The 20,369-nt window shown below is 43.1% G+C and overlaps 1 protein-coding gene across 10 annotated transcripts in view; it reads left to right on the top strand.

Annotated features, from left to right (window-relative positions):
- Window positions 1-20,369, top strand: part of FBRSL1 (fibrosin like 1) — a 762,210-nt gene that overhangs the window by 730,229 nt on the left and 11,612 nt on the right. For 6 of the 10 annotated variants that reach the window (XM_083589754.1, XM_083589747.1, XM_083589746.1 and 3 more), the window contains 6 exons: window positions 3,550-3,645; window positions 11,247-11,318; window positions 12,041-12,079; window positions 13,680-13,751; window positions 14,076-14,159; window positions 16,757-16,889. In XM_083589754.1, coding sequence (XP_083445880.1) covers window positions 3,550-3,645; window positions 11,247-11,318; window positions 12,041-12,079; window positions 13,680-13,751; window positions 14,076-14,159; window positions 16,757-16,889 — 496 coding nt within the window. The remainder of the gene's footprint in view (window positions 1-3,549; window positions 3,646-11,246; window positions 11,319-12,040; window positions 12,080-13,679; window positions 13,752-14,075; window positions 14,160-16,756; window positions 16,890-20,369) is intronic. The other 4 variants (XM_083589750.1, XM_083589752.1, XM_083589745.1 and 1 more) reach the window with 3 other exon arrangements.

Raw genomic sequence — 20,369 nt, 5'->3', positions numbered from 1 at the left:
AACTTGCTGCTGGCTTTCCTTGCATGTATTTGATGTAGCAAGCTTTAGCTCTTGTCTCTGTGTTGTTGTTTTTTAAGTGAATTCCCTTCCCTTAAGTTTATTTTTACCTACTACAATAACACCATAAAATTCCTTTAATTCAATCATTCATCAAATGTTCTTCCTCTAATTCAGTGTTGGTTGCTGCTTTCTGACACCTGTTTCTCAGGCTAAAATCCTATACCTATTTGCTTGGGAGTATTGCCCATTGAAACTTGCTTATGAATAGGATTGCAAAAGAAATGCTAAGTCTGTGTCTGTACAATACCACTGCTGATTCTGAGCTGGAACTCACATGAATACCTCTTCATCCAAAAGCATTCCCCGCACATATAAAAACTAACATAACCAGAAGAAGACTATGCTAGAACCCTTCTCATTGGCAACTAGTCTTTGACGTGAAGGAGTTCTGAATCATGTGAGCTATAGGCTGAAGTGTTACAGCCCAGCACATGTTATACCACCACAATGAGAACTAAGCTAGTGTCTTCCAGTCTTCATACATCTTTCTTCAAATTTAGTGACTCAGGCATAACACAGTAGTTCAGCTGTAGACTAGCCAGGGCTAAGTAAAGGGGCTCACTTTTGTCCTGTAGTTAGAAAGTGTTAGAAGACCAAACAGGCATGCACCAAGTAACTGAACAAGCTCGGTACCAGACAAGGCCAGCAGAGTTAAAATTGGATATATTTTAACTCTGCTGGCCTTGTTCAGTACTGCTATTCCCTAGGAATAGATCTGTCACCATTATTCTCCATTTTATGCATTTTTTGTTACTTATTTACTGGACATAGCTCGCCTAATTCCAGTAACTTGTCTATAATATTTTTTTGTCACTTTCGGCTCTTTTTTCTCTCCAAATTTAGTCTAGGTGTTCTGAATTATTGATTCTGTCATCCATCGTGTATGCACCACCTCCTGGCTTTATATCCTCGGCACATTTGATAAAACTATATATGTAAATCTCTAATTATAAGATTGAACAAAAGTGGTCCATGGGCATAATAGACACTTGTGAAATTCCAGTTGATAGTTCTTTCTGAGATGACAGCCATGCATTGTAATTATTTCTTAAGCTGATTCTTTCAGACATTTGTGAATCCATTCCACATAGCCACTGCTGTCTAGTCCAGTTCTGTTCAGTTACCCTAACAGAATGCCATATGGAAATACGTTATCAGCTTTCCCGACATTGTGACAACTCATTATCAAAATCTTCTCTCAAGATGGGAACTAGCTTGTACACCAAAATATCCTGCCAGTCCTAAAAAAGAAGATTTCTCACCTGTCACTTCAAAAACACTCATTGATAAGAAGCCAAAAAATGATGCAAACAGCCACTGCCATGCTAGTGTCAGAGACTACTCTATGCAAAAGCAATAATGGCATGTCTGGTTGTTGTTTCTTTAATTGGGCCAGTTTTGTCACAGTAAAAATAAATGAGCTTTCACGCTAAACATGATTCTTCAGCCAGTCATCCTGATATAAAGGATAGTGTCTGAATTCAAGCCTTTCAGCAGCACTCTAGAATTGCTTGCCTGTTGGTACACTTACTGCCTGCCCTTGCTCTGCCGTTCCTTTTTATCAGTTGCTGCATCAGAAGCAGCGTTCTGGGACCGCATACTGTGGAAAATTAAAAGTGTGTGCTGATAATAGTGGACTTCATGGTTGGCAACTGTGGTAATTACCTTGTAACTGGGAGGCAGATAAAGATTAAAGATCCCAAGCAGGCTGCTTTCACACTTGCTAAAGTGGCATGTTTTGCAGGAGAGCTATAATAGCAGAATTAAGAATGGTAGCAGAGGCTAATTTCCCCCCTCTGGTAAAAATGAAAGCTTTCCATTCTTCTCAAAAGAGCATCTGTTGTCCCATGGACCTTTTGCTTCTTATAGACATCTATTGGAAATGTCTCTCCCCCCCCCCACCCCCAGGAAAGTATTTAATGCTTTCTTGAGGACTGGCAACCCCACCTTAAATATGTATGTAGAAAAGAGGCTTGACAGCTGTTACTACAGTGACATCCTGCTCTGGCAAAAACAAGACCATTACAAAAAGTTTCAGGCTGTATAATCAGGTGCATAAGCAGAGCTGTGCAGTTCTGTGCAGTTGGACAGCAATCGCAAACACAGAATTCATTCTGAGAATCTCTGCTTTCGTTTGTTAAAAACAACAACCAATTTTCTAACACTTAATGCTCCGAAGATAAAACTAAAAAAATACATGGATAAGCTACAGTAGCGGCACACAGCAGGCCTGCTCCTAAGGAGCAGGATGGAAGTCTAAGGATGGAAATGTAGTCTTTAGAACACTGCATCCTTCTCTTTAGGTCTCTCGAGCTGAATAAGGAAATAATCTAGTTCAACAACTAGCTTGCCTTGATGGTGTGATGTCTAGGGCATTGTATAATGCTAATGCAATATGTCCTTCATATCACACACTGATTGTGGTAGCCCTTCCTGAACACCTCTTGCTGATGCCATGATTCCAATGAAGGATTTTGTAGGTGAACTGTAGGAAACTCTTTTGAGCCCAAGAGCCGCATTTTGTCACAGGGAACCTTCCAGGGGCAATATAACATTGATGGGTGGGGAAAGAGGCAAAGTGGGCAGGTCAATACATGTGACATAGTAGGCCGCATTAAAACTATGCAAAAGTGAGTGGTTTTCTACACACACACATATACCTCTCCATCCAGGAAAAGAAAGGCATTATTATAGTTCAAGGACACACTCCAGCAAGGCAGAAGCACTCAAGGAGGGTGCTTCTATCCATTGATAGACCATGTGACTCTTAATCTCAGGGTTGCGACTTTGAGCCCCACGTTGAGCAAAAGATTCCTGCACTGCAGGGGGTTGGACTAGATGACCCTCGTGATCCCTTCCACCTCTTCAATTCTGTTATTCTAGGGTACAGAGGGGTGTGACCTCGGGAGGGGGCAAGGCTTATAGAGATTCCCACATCCAGCTAGAAAGGCAGATTTAGGCTCCTGGCTTAAGGTTTCCCACCCCTGATCCACAGTAAGGGTAACATTTGTGTTTCACTGGAAAGGCCGCATTCATTTTAGTGCTGGGAGCTGCTTAACACACTGGGTAAATTCACCCTCGATACAAACCAAGTCTCTCAGAAGCAGCCAAATGCAGAAGACTTGCGAGTTACTCAGAAGTACAAATCTCTTTAGAGATTGGATAGCAGGTCACCAAGCTCGCAATCAAAATATTTGCAAATGTGATTTGAGTGAGTGCATGAAAATGGAATATTCCTTTAACGATACAGCAAATTTAAAGTGGGTGTGTTGTTCGTTTGTTAAAAATGAGCTCTTGAAGGAATCATGAGTTAGGCAAGCTCCCCCAGCGTCTAACCAATAAAGGGGTTGAAATTGATTTGGTAATTTTTGTTTTGGAACAGGTTCTTACGATTTGCACCAAACTTGTCTCTCACATCTGTTAGTTATCTGTAATGTAACCACCCCTCTCCTTTTCTCTCTCTTCCCGCCCCCCTTTCCCCCTTCCTAGTTCTTTCCAAGCTATCCTCCAGCAATGCCTGGGATGCCACCTCTGCTTCCACATTCAGGTCCTTTTGGGTCACTTCAGGGAGCATTTCAGCCGAAGGTACAAATTTATTATGGTTTCATTTTTTCCACAGGCTCATTTTTGTTGTTGTTGCCCATACGAAAGAAAGCATGATTAAAATGTAGCTGCAATATAAACACACGTGTATTTCTTGATCGAATTATTATTTTCACTAGGCACATCTGTTTCCCTTGTGCAATTTGCTTGATAGTTAAAGACAGTGGCTCCCTAAAGCTCTACCCATATATTTTCAGGGAGGGAGGTGGAACCTCTTGCTGCTGCTGACCTAGGTCTCCCTAGTACACAGGTAGCCATTGTGGTGCTCTCCAGATATTTTGGACTCCGTCTCTCTCATTGGCCCCAGTGTTTGAGGACTGTGGAAATTGTAGTGCAGCAACATCTCAAGGGTACCACACTGCCTACTTCTGCCCTAGTCATATTCTTTAAAGCAGGAGCGGGGGACCTTTGGCCCTCCAGATGTTGTTGAACTCCATCTCCCATCATCACCAACAAGCATGGCCAATGCTAGGGGCAATGGGAGTTGTAGTTCAGCAAAATCTGGAGGGCCAAAGGTTACCTGCCTTTAAAAAACAAAGGAATGTGTCATTGCATTCAGCCCACCTCTTGCAAGTGGCAAGAGAATTGGGGGTCATTTGGGGGAAGCATTGACTGTGAGGACCTAACACAATTATTTTACTAGAAGCTGCATTGGTGATGTTAGTGGGCAACAAGCAGGTCTCCCCAATCGCTTCTGGATTGGGCTCCACAGCTGCTTTGCAGTACCTTTTTTCTATAGGCAGGTATTTGGGGAATGGAGCTCTTTTTCTTCATGTGAGTATTTTATTGTGTGTATACACTGTAAGAATTCTGGATGTGTGCACATGGGGCAAAAATAGCCAAGTGCGCAGTCGGTTTGCATGGTGCATTTGGTGCTTTTTGCATTGCATATGGGTACACAATAGGGTGTGCATCAGTTCTGTGTGAGGGTCTGGGTTTGTTCGTTTATTTTGCTAAATCCATGGAGAATTAAAAGATTCCTTTCAGAGGTTTTTGTTTTGTTTTAAATCCTAAATTGCTTTGCGCTATCCAAAAAACAAAGCAGAACCCTTCAGAACTCTGCAAACATTTCACCCACTTTTGTCAAACAGGAAAGTGTCATAGCCATTTTTACATTCCCCATTATAGTGAATGGGGAATGCAAAGCTTCATTTTATACAAAGTGCCTTTGAGCCTGAATTACAGACTGAAATGCAGCCTGTACAGTTGACAGTTTTAAAACACAGAGATGCACATATAAGGCGAATCTTTGGGCCCATGCACACACCTACCATCCAACTTTTCCCCCCTTACACCTCTGCAGCAAAAGATACTGTGCGTTCCAAATGGTTCTGAAACTGCAGCCACTCTCAAATCGGTCATCAGACAGCTGCAATGAAACTCACCAGCAGAAACTACACCATCTGTGAAACTGATCAGCTAAGCTGCAGCCTCTGTTTGCAATTAGCCTTTCCCTTACCACTGGGTAACTAGCATCATATAGGGAAGCCAAGTGAAAATAATGTAGGCAGCCCCAACTGTTTTGTAGAAATGTGGCTTGGAGGGGCTGGAGTAGATGCTGGCTGTTTATCAGAAGAGAGTGCTACGCTTCAAATAAGATTTTTTAGAACTTAAGCAAACGCAATATGTGCTTAGTCAGATTAGCCTGTGTGGCTTATCTGTTCCCATCCCTGTTGTCTCTTGCAGACACTCAAATCCTGAAGCAGTTTTGCAGACATGTCAGCTGATACTTAAAATTCTGGATATCATGTTTATATTAACACAAGAATACAGCTCATAATGGACAACTTCTGAAATTGCTGTGCAGAAGAAAAAGGCCACATTATTCTGCAGTAGGGCTTCTAGTATTGGTGTAAAGAGATAACTCCATGCTCTGGAGCTGGAAACTGGGCCAGGCCAAAGCAGTGGTATTGCTCCACTGCTATTGCAGAAACCCCTTAACAACCCAACAAACAAAACAGAGATTTTTTTTATTTTTTTTGGGGGGGGGCTGAGATCACCAATAGCATAGTAGCTTTAGGCTTCTGAGGGTGACCCTGTACCCCTTAAACACTGGCAACCCCCCACCCAATGTTAGCAAACAAAGAAACTTACATATAGCATGGAGGGTGGCCCTAATGGTGTTGTAGTAGTAGGCTCAGCTAGTTTTTACTGTTTCTCTTACAACGTTTGTTGCTTAAAAGCTCTCATGGTGCCAGGCTTGAGATTCCTTTCTTTCCATTTGTAAAGTTCTTTATAGAAACATGAGCAATGTCATCCGAGCTGTAAAAAGTAAACCCCACTGAATTCAGTGGGACTTAATCCAGGGTAAGTGGGTATAGAATTGTAGTGTAGGATTGTAGATTTTTAGAAGGGCGAGGAAATGCAACCCCCAAAGCTCCAGCGGCTTCTGCAGACATATCTCCATGCAGAGATAAAAGGAAGAGCATTTGCCAAAGAGGCAGCTTCGCTATCTGCGTTGCAAATATACATAAAATGTAGTCTGCAGTTCGAACGATAAGCTTAGGGTTCAGGTGGAGCCTTTCTTTTGTGAACTTGCATACATGAGTGGGAATTCAAAAGCATTCCTGATCTTAACCTAACTTTCTGTGCATTTATTGCCCAAGGAGCTTGCGGGACAGTTTCCCCCATAGCAAGCCTGTGAGGATTGGTTAGACTAAAAGATGGTGAGTGGCTTAAGGTCACCTAATGAGCCTCATGATTAAACAGAGGTTTGTTCATAGGCTTTCCTGGTCCAAATCCAACGCTCTGTTTGCTGTGACACAGTGGGTGTGATTCTGAGCTGTCCCTCACTGGTTGTAACCCTGTTTACCCTCTGCTGGCATGCGGATCTTTGTACAGCCATTTCCCCACTCAGTTTTGGCGCGGGATGTGGGTTTGGAGGAAGAGGATGCCTCCAGACAACTGTGGTTGCCACTTCCTTGCAGAACCAACTGGATTGACTCAAATCAGGGGTCTTCATTTCTTGATGGAGTAATGCGAGGTTAATACAGCAGCTTCAAAACCTTTAGGACAACAGCTAATGCACTAGACCAGCGGTAGTCAACCTTTTTATACCTACTGCCCACTAATGCATCTTTCTTGATGGTAAAATTTCCTTACCACCCACCAGTGCTCGATGGAAGGAGGATTCAGCTTGTGCCATAGAATCCCCTACTGCCCACCTAGAATCCTGAAACACCCACTAGTGGGCGGTAGGGACCCGGTTGACAACCCCTGCACTAGACAATAGTCATCCTTTGGTTTCTGTATTTATTACCAAGTTGTTTCATGGAAGGAGTTATCTTATGCTAAGTCAGACCAGTTGTTCAGCAAGCCTAGTGCAGTCATTGGGACTTTGAATCTAGTTTTTTGCTATTTTTAATTTTCTTGTTTATATATTAATTTTGCAAATTTGTGGGCTGCTTCACAGCCTGATTGCACGGTTCTTTGCTCCAGATTGCTGTTTTCTGCTTGATTTCATCATTAGATGCACACCAGCAATATAGAGTGGGCCTAGGGATTTCTTGCAATTTCATGTAAGCCACTATTTAGAAGGAAGGAATTTGACCAGAAAAACCACCCTCTTCACACCTCATAAAATTGGTCCAAGACAACCACTGTTTTCCATATTCTTCTGCAACGTGCTCTAGCCGTTGTGAGACTCCATTTTATGAGCACAGTCCAGATTAGATGAGTGGGTCCCCAATCCCCACCCCAGTATTATTGCCAGGTTTGAAGGGCCCTGGTCAAGGTGTCGCATGTGAGGCTACCTTCCCCCCTTGCCACACTGTCCAGTTCATTTTCTCTTTCCACCCCCCATGCACCCTTGCATGGACATAGCCAGGATTTTTGTTGGGGGGCAAGCTTTATGTTTTTTGGGGGGCAGAATCTCAGTTAGTAAAGTATTTCTATTTATGTACTTGATTTAGGGTTACGTCCATGCACCCTGGTCTTTCTGCTCCCCTGCCCCATGCCACCTTGATCACTCCACTCCCCCACTACCTGTGCTGCCCTTATTGCTCTGCTCTTCTCCCATTTCTCTTCCATGTGGTCACTCCACCAGAGTGGCTTGTGTTTTCTTGTTTGCCTAAATGTTCATTAAGATGCCTTGGTTGGTTCTGAAATGGTGGGATACTGGTGTTCTTAATGGTGTTCTCCTGTGTGTACAGGAGATGCATAGCAACAAAATTGGCTAGTCTTCTCTAACAGCACATGAACCTTCCCCAAGGGGGAAAGCAGTCCCCCAGATTTACAACATTGTGTTGCTATATTTGACTGAATGGGGAGCATGTGGACGCACCTAAATTATCCACAACTTGCAGCGATAATGATTCATCTCCTTGGAGAAAAGATAAAGCTGAAATCCACACAAATCATCCTAACCTTTTTCTTCTCAAACTTTCCTCTTCCTCCCATGTGGCTGCCTTAAGCCCTAGATCATCATGACAGACGCATTCAGTGGCTGACCGTGGCATAATGAATTCTGTCCTCCTTGCCCTGTGAAGCAAGGAGTTTGTTTTTGTTTCCCTCCCCACTTCTCATGTCACTTCCCCGAGGCCTCATATGTAAATCCCCACCACATGAATCCAACCTGACTGCAAACTTCTTAGCTACTTTCCCAAAGGCCATTTCTCATGAGCTAAGAACTTGAAAAGGTCAAAAGTATTCAATTTACTTTGCCGAAGGAAGCATTTCCATCTGTCTTCAGGGGGACAGAAGGACCAAAGGGCACTCTATCACTCACACTATTAATGTGATGTGACCTTAAAATGCATCATAGCTGTTATTTTTGCCTCCCTACCCATCAGTTCACAAAAGGGGCCTGACAGCCCTTCCGCTCATGGGAGAATCTCCCCCACCCTCTCCTTTGCACACACAACTCAGGATTCTTTCGTTGCGTCCTTTTGTTCTTTTTCTTTCAACTTTTAAAACCATCCTTGACCTCTCATACTTAAGTTACAGAAGTATGTTTGCAGGTTGCTCCTTAAGCCTCCTTGTTTGAAATCTGACAGCAATTTGGCCCGTTTAATCGGTTAACTGCCTAGCTAGGGAATTAGCCAAACTTTCTGCACTCATCTTGAAGAACAACAGGTGCAGTGCCATGGGAAGGAAAAGACTGATTGCTGGCTCAGAGCCCCATTCCCTCCAACAAGCCAAGACAGGGCTCTCCTGGGACCGATCACGCCAAGTTGGAGGTATAACCTCAGGGCTTGGTTAACTACTGTGCAGAATTGCACCCCAGGCAAAAAATTAAAAAAACACATTTGGTGTTCCATCCAATCATACGCTATAGTATGATTTCTGGTTTTCCTATTTCCTCATAGATTTACAGGCTGTTTTTTTATTTAAAAAAACCTAGTTTCAAAACAACAGCCTTTAAACATGCACAGTTGCATCCATAAACAGCTAATGCTCCTGCTAAAATAATAGAGGAAATTAGCAAGGTTCCAAGGCGAATGGACGTACAAGCTCAGTGGTGCAATTTCATATGTATAAAAGGCAAATGTGTCTTCAGTGAAGGAGGGGCAGCATTGGTGCTAGGAAGAGAAGAATGCACAAGAATATGTGTGCTCATCTCCCTTTAATGAGGCAAAATCTTTTTTGCACAAAGAAGCCAGAAAGTGTAGCACACACCATGACTTAGATGTAGAATGGGCTCCACCACCCAAAGCTGACAGCTAAAATAAATCATTTAAAAAAATTATATTTATGTCCAAAAGAGCAAAAAAAAAAAAAAAGCAAAACGAATGTGGCTGCTTCTAAGGGAACTTCTAGTCTGGGGCCAGATGCAGCCTTCCTAGGACTGTACCTCTGTGCAACCCTAGGCCACAAACTCCTCACCCAAACTCTCAGGCCTCCTGCTTTCCTGGATGTGAGGTGGGGTGGGGTGTAGAAACCCCTAACTTTTGTACATCTGGAACTGTACAAACCAAAGATTTGCATTGGTTGCTCAACCAGCTTTTTGCCTCTGCCCCCCCCCCTTTAGCATCTGACCCCCAGAAGGTGGCACACGAGGGGAATGCGGCCTGCAGACTAATAAAAGGTTTCACATCCCTGGTTTCTAGCAAGTGGCTATATGGTAACTGAGGGAAGAGCACTGAATGTTGCACAAATTACCGTGAGGCAGCTGCTTGGGGGGTTATGAAAGGGCAGCAAATTGCTATTCACTTTTTTATTGTTCTTGTATTGATACCACCAGGGAGGGGGAAAGGAGCTTGAGAGATGTTCAGCCTCGGCTGCCTAAATATCTTAACTGACCTTGGTTACTGCACTCCTTGACTGTTCTGAGGGTGCTTTTTGCTGTTCCGCCTGAGGCAGCAAATTGCTTCCGTTCAATCCTGCAGAGTATGATGGGTCCCTATCCCGTGATGAACCTATTCAGAAGTCAACTTTCAGAACGTTGGGGACACAGACACACAAAGCATTTACCATCGTACGCTCTGTTTCCACTTTTCTACCATATTTCCAAGATCTCTACAGTCGTGAGCACTGAAAGCTTTTACAATTGGGATTCTCAGGATAAAGCCTATGCACCCAATCAAACATGCCAGGGGGTGAGAATGCCTCTCATCCCCACCTTGGTCAGAACAGGATCTGTCCCTAGCTCTGCCACTTACTGAGCAAGTCATATCATTTTTTGTGAGCACTTCATTCCGCAACAAGGGACGCAGGTGGCGCTGTGGTCTAAACCACTGAGCCTCTTGGGCTTGACCATCAGAAGGTCGGCAGTTCGAATCCCCGTGAGGGGGTGAGCTCCCGTTGCTCGGTCCCAGCTCCTGCCGACCTAGCAACTCAAAAGCACGCCAAAAAGTGCAAGCAGATAAATAGGTACTGCTCTGGTGGGAAGGTAAACGGCGTTTCCATGTGCTGCTCTGGTTCTGGTGTTCTGTTGCACCAGAAGCGGCTTAGTCATGCTGGCCACATGACCCGGAAAAACTGTCTGAGGACAAATGCCGGCTCCCTTGGCCTGTAAAGCAAGATGAGCGCTGCAACCCCAGTCATCTTTGACTGAACTTAACTGTCATGGGTCCTTTACCTTTTACATTCTGCAACAACACAGAGTGAATTAAAAGCAGCCCTACATTCATCCAGTTCAGGAGCCACTCACTTATTTATGTAGTGACAGCAACTAGGCAGCCAAAGGAGTTAGTACAACACATGTCCTATATCCCAACCCCATAAGAAGTCTGGCTGCAGAATTCAGAACCAGCTAAAGTTTCCACGTCTCTTCAGAGGCAGTCCCACAGGCTGTTAGCAATAATCCGAACAACAGTCAACTAAAGCATGAATCACAGTGGCCAGGCTGGGAGGTTCCAGAAAAGGACAGAGCCCGCGAACCCATTTTGGTTGTGCGAAGGTGCTCCTGGCTACAACAGAGGCCTAAAAATCCAGGCCTAAGGCTTAGGTCCACGAGCACCAAATAGCAAGTATGATTTCTCATAGGGCGTTTAACTGAAACCCTTCCTACAAAAACATACTAAGCTACCATACTAAACTTAACTAACTTTGCATATTTACAAGCTTTATGTTTTAACAGGGTCGCATTAATTCATGGCTGGAGCAGTGGAACTTTTATTTATTGTCTTCTCCTTTCATTGCAGACTTCAAATCCTATTGACGTAGCGAGTAGGCCTGGAGCAGTACACCATACTCTTCTGCAAAAGACGCCAGGGGTATGTAAAGCACGTGAAACCTCTGTCTTTGTCTCATTCCAACTAAAGGTTCAGCCCTCTAAAAATCAAACATAATGTATATTTTTCCTGCAGAAAAAGAGAGGAAAAATGGCACAACCTTTGGCTGTGCTATTGCTTCCCAGACTCGGGTTTTCCTGAGTAGAAGACTTAAAAATGGGAAATGTTATCATTATGTAAACAAAAAACCCTTTGTTATATTATTGCTGTTTTTTTTTTTTTTTAAAAAAAAGCAAGATGGAGAAAGAACTGGATCCTCAGATCTGGTTAGCAGACCCGAATTTTAAGTTAATGGGTAAATAGCTGAACCGACTGGACCACATAAATTTATGTTTTGAGTCTTGCTTGTTCTCAAACTGGATAGGGGGTTCACCAAATGTGTTGCACCTGCACTATTCCAGTGCAAGCAGTCATGCAAACTATTGTGCCAGTTTGGATGGCTTCAAGTATTTGACTTTGAACTTGAAAGAATCCACATTCTTACTTGCTAGCTGCTTTTATAAAGGCATGTTTCCATCAGTGCTAAGACTGCAGGGCACCCTTTGGGACTTTCTAACTTGGTGCAAATTAGTGGAAGGAGGTTGTGACAATTCTCCTCTGATTTATTTTCTCTGTTTATTGTCATCTATTCTCTCAAATTAAATTCCTTTTCCTCTGTATGACTGAATTTCCAAGACTGATCTGTTTTTCCACATTTTCCTTAGGTGTCTGACCCCTATCGGGCTCCAGTACGAGTAAGTAAGGTTTGTCAGGGATTTTTTTTAATCTACCTTTTCTTAAAATATAATTTGTGTAAATGTAAAAATGTACATGCATGTGACATAAATCTGTCTTGGCACTTCCTTTGAAGTTGATTAAATAATACTCTTGATTCGTACCTTGCATTCACTTTCTGCTTCAACTTTCCAAGTTAGCCCAAATTCTACAGTAGGAAAAGCTAGATTCTGCTACCTGCATAAATTATGCAAATGAAGCATTTGCAGTGCTAAACAAATTTTCATGATTTCAATCACACAGTTTCTTAGAGCCTGCAATCCAAAGGAGCCTTCTCCTTCATGAATTAAGGATGAAAAAATCAATGCATGGATTGTGGGAAGAATAAAATATGGTTCTCCCGACTCGAGCTTCTTTATATGTTTATTTTATATATTTATCAGGCCTATCCATGCTCTTTCCTCTTACTTAATAAAGGGATTTTCCATTGAGAGTGAAGAAGAGATAGTGATTAGCAGTGGCGTAGCGTGGGGGGTGCAGGGGGGGCGGGCCGCACCGGGCGCAACATCTGGGGTTAGGGCAAATCCATGGGTTAAGGGGCGCAAATCCACGGGTTAGGGGGCGCAAATTACTTGCCTTGCCCCGGGTGCTGACAACCCACGCTACGCCACTGGTGATTAGTCATCATGGCTGCACCTCTGAACACAAGTTCCAGGGGGGACAACAGTGACAGACAGTTACTGCCTTCATGTCCTGCTCATGAAAATAAGATGGTGAACTAAATTAACTTTGGCCTGATCCAAGAGGGCTCTTCTTATTCATGCACCATGGTTTTTATACTGCCCCCCCTTAAATTCAACAGATCAGCAATGGTGTGATTGTCCTTCATAAGCAGGAGCCTCTTTTTCAAAGGCCTGAGAATAACAAAATGCTTTACCTGTCTCCTGAGGGAGGCAAATACTGGGGCGGGGGGTAAATGAAGCCCATAGGGGCACCTAACCTAAAAAGTCCCTGTACCTTGAGGATGCTAATCTTGCATCCAAAACACACATGATATCCTGAGCAGGCTTCACTAACAGATCTTTGAACAGGGTGGGATTGCATCATATGATCTGATGCTCTCCAAGCTCCACAAAGGAGGAATTTGTTACAAGTAATCTTCCCTCACATGAAAACAATACAGCATATTTCTAAATTATACAAACCAAATCAATATCCAGCACTGTGAATGACTAGTCATTTTAATTATTACATTCTATTAAATTTCAAAAAAAATCACATATACACTCCAAAACATAATTTTTCTTTGATTTTTTTGACTTCCCCACCCGTTTTCCGTGGTGTTTTTAATTTCTCCCCCTTGATGCACTCAATCTTCTCTCTCTTATATCATGACCACCGTACAATCTCATTCCTTCTGTTGCTCATAGTTCAAATCCTGCTCACGAATTTATCATACTACAATATTTCTTTAAATACTCCAAAAAAAAAAGGCTTCCATTCTTCCACAAAACAATCATGAATGACTAGTCTCTTTTTGTGAGCTGAGTATTCTCAAGGGGAAAAAATGGCTCCAGATTGCTGGTATTTTAAGTTAAACCTCCATTTTTAAAATCCATTTGCTTGCAGAAGCCTGGCAAGTGGTGTGCTGTTCACGTACAGATTGCCTGGCAGATCTACCATCACCAGCAGAAGATAAAGGTAAATGAGCATATTTATTCAGAGATGATGAGTCTTTCGGCTGACATGATGTGTGCCCACTGCTACTCCCACCTGATAAATAAGTAGCTTCTCACGGTGTAGCTTTTGTTTGTAAGGTGTGAAATTAATTAAGCCTTTCTGTCTTTTAACATCTATCGTAGAGCTGTAATTGGTTGTGCTTGTCTGGTGGGGCAGGGCAGACTGGTAGCAAAACGAGTCAAAGGTATAAAATATGCAACCGAAAGGAGATCAGCTGGGAGGCTTGTGGGGACGGTGGGGGCGTACGAAGCACGCATGTTTAATATCATTTCCCTTCTGCACTAGTACCTCCTGTGGAATATGGAGTGTTATCCTGTTCAGAGTGAAATGAGCGGTACGGTGAAGGACATTTTACAAAACATAGAGCAGGCGAGTAGAATGACAGTCATTGTGTCAGAGGTGCTTGGGGTTTTTTATTTTGCGGTATTGTGTGGAGGGGAGGGATGGGGGGAGACTGGAACTGGAGAGGTGAGAATGTTAGGGATAGATGGTTCACCTTTGCCCAAGCAATTCGTCTAAAGCCCTTAGAATCCGGCACTTGGAAGAGTCCAGATGTCAGTTTTCAAGGCACTTAAGTCTTGAGTGATCTCAGTGATGCTAAAGCCACTTCTCACGGGGGTTTTTATTGAGTCAGAGGGGAGTTAAATTCCACACGGAGACCCAAAGTGTGCTAGCTAGAACATCTTTTATAATATGCATTAATAAGCGCAATCAAAGCCATAGACATTTCATTACCATGTTGCAGAATTTTGGTGAAGCTCTTGGGAGGCAGTTATGAATATTTCGGGTGATATAGGGGAGGCAGAAGTAGTGTCCAGGCAAATGGGGAAGTCCATTAGCAGGAATTGTTAAGAGGATGTTCTTAGCTTCTAACAGAAGAAACTAAACAATAGCTCGGCCACAACACTACCTGTGCTTCAAAATCTTGGTTTAGCAACAACCACGGATACAAATGCTTAACACTCTGTGGTCAATTAATTTCTGTAGATGTTTTACAAGGCACGTGTATTTGGGAGTTGCAGAACCACAGGATCCTAGATGCCTTGAATAGATGCTTTGATTTAAGAGCCAAATTATTTGTTTTTATGCCCCTCTCTTCATTATCATCACCACAACCACCTTGTGCTTTGCTCATTAATCCATCACAGGTATTTACTGCCATAGCTAAGTAACTAGTGTCAGGGAAAAAGGCAGAAATGTGGCCATTCCACAACGTGTTACAGAAGTGGCAAGTATCCCTTCATTTTAATAGAGCTGGACTGCACACGTTAATCAGGTTCAATGAGTATACCGTTATTTTAAGCAGAAACCATTTAAGAGCCACACACTTTGGTAGCAACTAATAAGCCTGGAAATGGCTCAATCTGCTTTTCTAACAACCTTCCATACTTCAATATTACCTGCTTTACAGTCTTGCTGGAGTGGTTAAGGTACACTAGCTTTTATATATTAAGGGAGTGTCGGAACCAATATGTTCAGCAGCCAGAGTCATAACTCAGTGCCCAACCATTTCCTTTGCATGGTTGAGGTGCCACAGCTTGACTTCCTGATAGCTCTAGCTACATGCTGTCAGGTGGCTGGGCTGAGCAAGACCCCCACCTGAGGCTCTTTAATAGTAGATACCTTACTATGCTGATTTTGTGTAAGATAGTTCTTAGTATCAAACATAGTTTTGCTTGACGGTCTGGGTGGAACTAGACATCACAGGCAATGTGCAGCAGATGTCAAAGACAGTGGCTCTGTGGCTCCTTCTCCCTGCCGCCTCCCCAATTAACATATAATAAAAATTGTATGACAGGATAATCATCGTGCTGGGAGTTTCCCACCCTTGTAAAGAACAGTCAGTGGAGTGAGGGGGAATCGAAGTGAAATGTCATCAGTTCATGTTTTTCGTTTTCCTACCCCAGGGGTAGCGAGTGTGGTGCCCTCCAGAAGCTGTGAACTGGAGCTCCCATTGTCTCCTTCCATTGGCTATGCTGTCTGAGGCCGATGGGAGTTGGAGAACAGCAACATCAGGAGGGAACCATATTGATTACCCCTGCTTTTCACATAACCAGGAGAGGAAGAAGAGAGGTTGCACTGCTCCTTTTCGTAGCAGCCTTTCAGCTCCCGCAAAGTTTTGTTTATTATTCCATTACTTATGCTCTCTGCGGTCATGGAATATATGCCATCCTTTCATAGGTCATTTATAGCTGTTATCTCTTATGAGGAAAGTAAAGCTTCTGCTTAACCTCCAAGGATACACTTGAGTGTCCTCCCAACAAATGGGCACTGTTTTTGCACACTTTGTCCTAGGCTAGTTTTTATCAGCATGCGAAAGAAAGCTCCGTCCTCAAAGCATATTGAAATAAACGGGGCTGTGTAGCACTCTGAATGCAGGGAGCAGATTCTTTCCTCATCCTCTTCCTTTTCCATGAGTCTTTCATGCTGCGCTTTCTTTGCCCCAGGAAAGGGATAGCCTCCACAAGCCTCTGTCTTTTTCCGTCTCTCTCTGTGAACTGAACTGAAGCAACCAAGCATGCGACTCTTGTCATCCAACTCTTTGAGGGTTAGTTCTGTCTGCAGCTTTCAGCCTGTGGAATATGTTTGTGCCGGGCTGAGGCTGCAGACTGATCCGAGGGGCGCACGACTCACTCAGCATATCACATTGCATTCTCCTGCTGAGTTAATGCCATGGGGCTAAGAGCTCATTTCATAACTTATTCATGGAGGAGGAGGAGGAGGCAGGCAGGCAGGCAGGCAGCTGAGAAGCTGTGGAGTGAAATGGCCTCATAGAGGCTACTGTCAGAGCATGACTCTCAGTATGAGACCACAGATGCTGCCATCACTCTGGCTAACTCTCCCTGGCGGTGCTAACGCAGGCGTGAAGTATGAGCCCTTTTACTGCTTTCCTCCCCCCTCCCCTTTTCTCTGTAGTAAAGGAAAGAAAAATGTATAATGAGATGTTTTTTTGTATCCTTTGACAGCAAATGCAACTGGATCCCCACAAGCTAGAGATAGGTGGGAAACTTGACCTGTTCAGCAGACCTCCTGCCCCTGGTGTGTTCCCAGGGTTCCATTATCCTCAAGATCTCGCCCGGCCACTTTTTTCCACCACAGGTGAGGAGGAATGAGTGTTGAATAAGTATGGACATATGCGTTTAATTGTTCCCTTCCCCTCCCTTTTATTCTGTGCAAAATTTAGTAATCATTAATACGTGTGCAGACATGGTCAGAAAGCTTTCTTCCTCTTAAGACCACGAGTTTTATAAGCATTGAAGCCTTGGGGCCGAAACGCCCAATCACCCAAATGGCCTGTGCAGACTCAGGTTTGGCTGGATCCTTTCCTACTTCACAAATCAAAGTAATTCTCTCTCACACATTGTACCTAAAATAAGAATAAATGGCATACAAACTTAAAACAGACACTGTCTCAATGAATTCTGAATATTGTCTGGCATAGATTGTTAATTTCTTCCAGAAGCCTAAATTAGTAAACATATTTTCAGATGGCTATGAGGAGACAATATGGAGGATGCCCATTCGTATCTCCAGTGAGAAGGGATTTCCACAATTGGGGTGCTTTGACAGAGAAATAGATCTATTAAGGCTTCAGCTCTATGCACACTTCTTGGGAAATAAGCTCCACTGAATACAGTCGGGCTTACATTTGAGTAAACATTGCAGAGCATGGGCAACAGATTAAAGGACGCCTTTATTTCAGTCCCAGATAAATGACCCAACCCACCTGTGAGTATATTAATCACAAGAGGGATTGGACTGTAAATCTCAATAAAGTTGGTTATCGGAGGAGAGCAGGATGAACAAACATTGTGACTCTTATAGAGAAATGAATAAATCTTTTACTTTACAGTATCTAAGGCTTTCTAGTCACTTTATGGAACAAGAGTATAGTTGGGGTGAATCATGGTTTCTGCCGTATTGCCTTGTTACTGCTAAAAGACTTAAGTTATCTTAGGCCCACCTGGCTTTGGGATGAATGTTCAGCTGCCTGGCAGACATTATATTTAATAACTCCCCGACAGCCCACAATATTGTCCCTGGCTTTCTCCAAAGGATTTCTTTCTTTTTCTTTTTTTTAATTCTTATTATTATCAGCCCCATGTAGTCAAGTTTGTAAGCTGTCTCCTTTGAAGAAATCTCCCATCCGTTATACATCTTCTGAAATCCTACAGGATTAGAGAGATGACAGCCTCCATCCGTCTCAAAGCAGTCGAGCAAGTTGCTATGTTTATAGATAACACCGCGTCCCGCTAGCCATGGCAGCTTTTCTCTCTGGAGTTTCCTTAACTCGTTTTCTGGTTGCTTAGAGCCAATTCACTCGATCACTTTTCAGTCATTTCATGGTGAGCCAGTGGTTTCCACATCATGTTCCTAGGAACCCAGAGGTTCATCAGAATGCTTATCAAGGGCACATTCCTAACTATCTTCCCCTGCAACACACAGCCACTGGAAAAGCTTGCGTGTATTCTAGGGCAGGCAGCTTAAATCTGTTTGTACCCAAAACTGGCTCCAATTTGAGGGAACTCTTGGCAACATGCCTTCTCCTTTGTCCAAACCTAGACCAACCTTCTCCTTTTCACTAATGAAACCCACTTGCTCCTGAGCGGACAGTAGAGTCTAGATATCCCAGAATGTCTCACGCCGCTAGAGACTGCCTCTCTAGAATATGAGCTTGGATGCTTGGCCAATAACGGACACCAACCTTGGTGTGCATCCATTTCAGGCATTGTACTGAATGCACAAAAAATGATATTCACACCTCTGGTGTGCAGACACAGCTGTGCAGAATCTCCTGCAAGAATAACAAAAATGCAAGTTATCAAGTCTGGAGATCTATAAGACAGAGACAGATAGAACAGAACATGTAATCCAATTTCTAAGTGGTAACCTGCAGTCCTGCTTCCACCTGAAAACAAACGTGAAACAATCCAAGGTGATTAATCATGGAGTTCAACTTTATGTGTTCTATCTCCATTGATTACTAGGGCTAAGCTGTGTTGGCTATCTCTTGCTTTTTTAGCTATTGCTTTTCTTCTGCCTTTTAACTCCAAACTTGGGGGCTGATTCACAGACGCATATACATCACTTGACCATTCAGTAGTGGATTACCCTAAATTAAAAATGTGGCCACAGGAAATTACCCTATACCAAGTTAGACTGTCTAGTTCTCCAGGATTTCAGGCTGGGTTTCCCAGCCATACCTGGAGATGTCAGGGATTGAATCTCTGGCATTCTGCATGCAAAGCAAGCGCTGTACTGCTGAACTACAGCTTTCACACATACATGTAATCACTTGGTGGAGAATCACAAGAGGGGAAGAGTGCTGTTGCACTCAGATCCTGCTTTTGGACTTTCCGTGGGCATATGGTTGGCCACTCCGAGAATAGGATGCTTAGAGTTCATTTTCAAGTGGCCCAATACAGCAGGCTTTTCTTATGTTCTAGGCCTATTGTAATTAAAAGAAACAAACAAAACTGAAATATTCACCTGACCTTCCTTCCCTTTCCCACTCCAAAATTTAGAATGACAAGTTTCAGAGCAGTCCATTTTGATCTCACGCCTACAAATTTGAATTGCCCAAGACTACATCGCTTCCATCTTGCTGAAATGGCTAGATACATGTTTATAACTAGGTCTGCTCTGCACGTCACCATTGTTTGTAAGAGTCAAAAGGGTTTCATCCAACAAAGTTGTCCCATTCACACAACAACTTATGCTTTGCACAGTGGAGTTTCCCCTCTTTCTCCTGCCTCCCCCTCAATTCTGTTCTGACCCTCCTGAGATGGGTTTTTTTTTTGGGGGGGGGTCCACTGCAGAAGATGAAGTGTCTGTGCAAAGAGACAACTTTGTTGAATGCTACTCCATTTCTTGCTACTTGCTCACACTTACCTGAACTGCTGCCAACGTTTGTTTTAGGAATCTCCACGAAGAGAAAGAGAAATGGAAATGACCAGAATAAATGCAAAATACAAGATGGTAGATAAACTTCAAAAAGTTGCAAGAAGGGAGGGAGGGGAGAGAGAGAGAGAGAGAGAGCGCCAAAAGATTACTGAGCATGATGGACCATTTATCATCTATGCATCCATGCTTTTTAACTTGCATATCAGATTCTGCCTAATGCTGATAAAAGGGTGCTGGTTTGACACTCCTCCTGCTGAGTTGAAATCCTGCTTCACCTCACATAGCAAAGTGCAGTGTTAGAGGAGCCACAGAAAGGCATGCCAAATACACACACACACACACACACACACACACACACATATATATATATATATATATATATATATATATATATATATATATATATATTCCACCTCCATTTTCCAACAGGAATAAGAGAAAAGTTCTTCCCTCTCCATTTTGAACAGCCTTCCCTTTTCCACTAATGCCTGTGCCATGATCCTGTTCATTTGAAGTCTCACCATATGATAAATTAAGAATAATAAAACAAAACCCACATATGACCATTCCCAGTGTGAGAGCTGCCCAACTTCTCTTTTGGCCTCCTGTAAACTGCATTTTGCATGACTTCACAGTATATACTGTAGGAATATTGTGTTTGATCTTGGAAGGCAT

Source organism: Podarcis filfolensis (assembly GCF_964270895.1).
Source record: "Podarcis filfolensis genome assembly, chromosome: 16".
In the NCBI taxonomy this organism is placed as follows: domain Eukaryota; kingdom Metazoa; phylum Chordata; class Lepidosauria; order Squamata; family Lacertidae; genus Podarcis; species Podarcis filfolensis.
The sequence above is the reverse complement of the archived record's forward strand: the minus strand, read 5'-3'. Positions and strand labels throughout refer to the sequence as shown.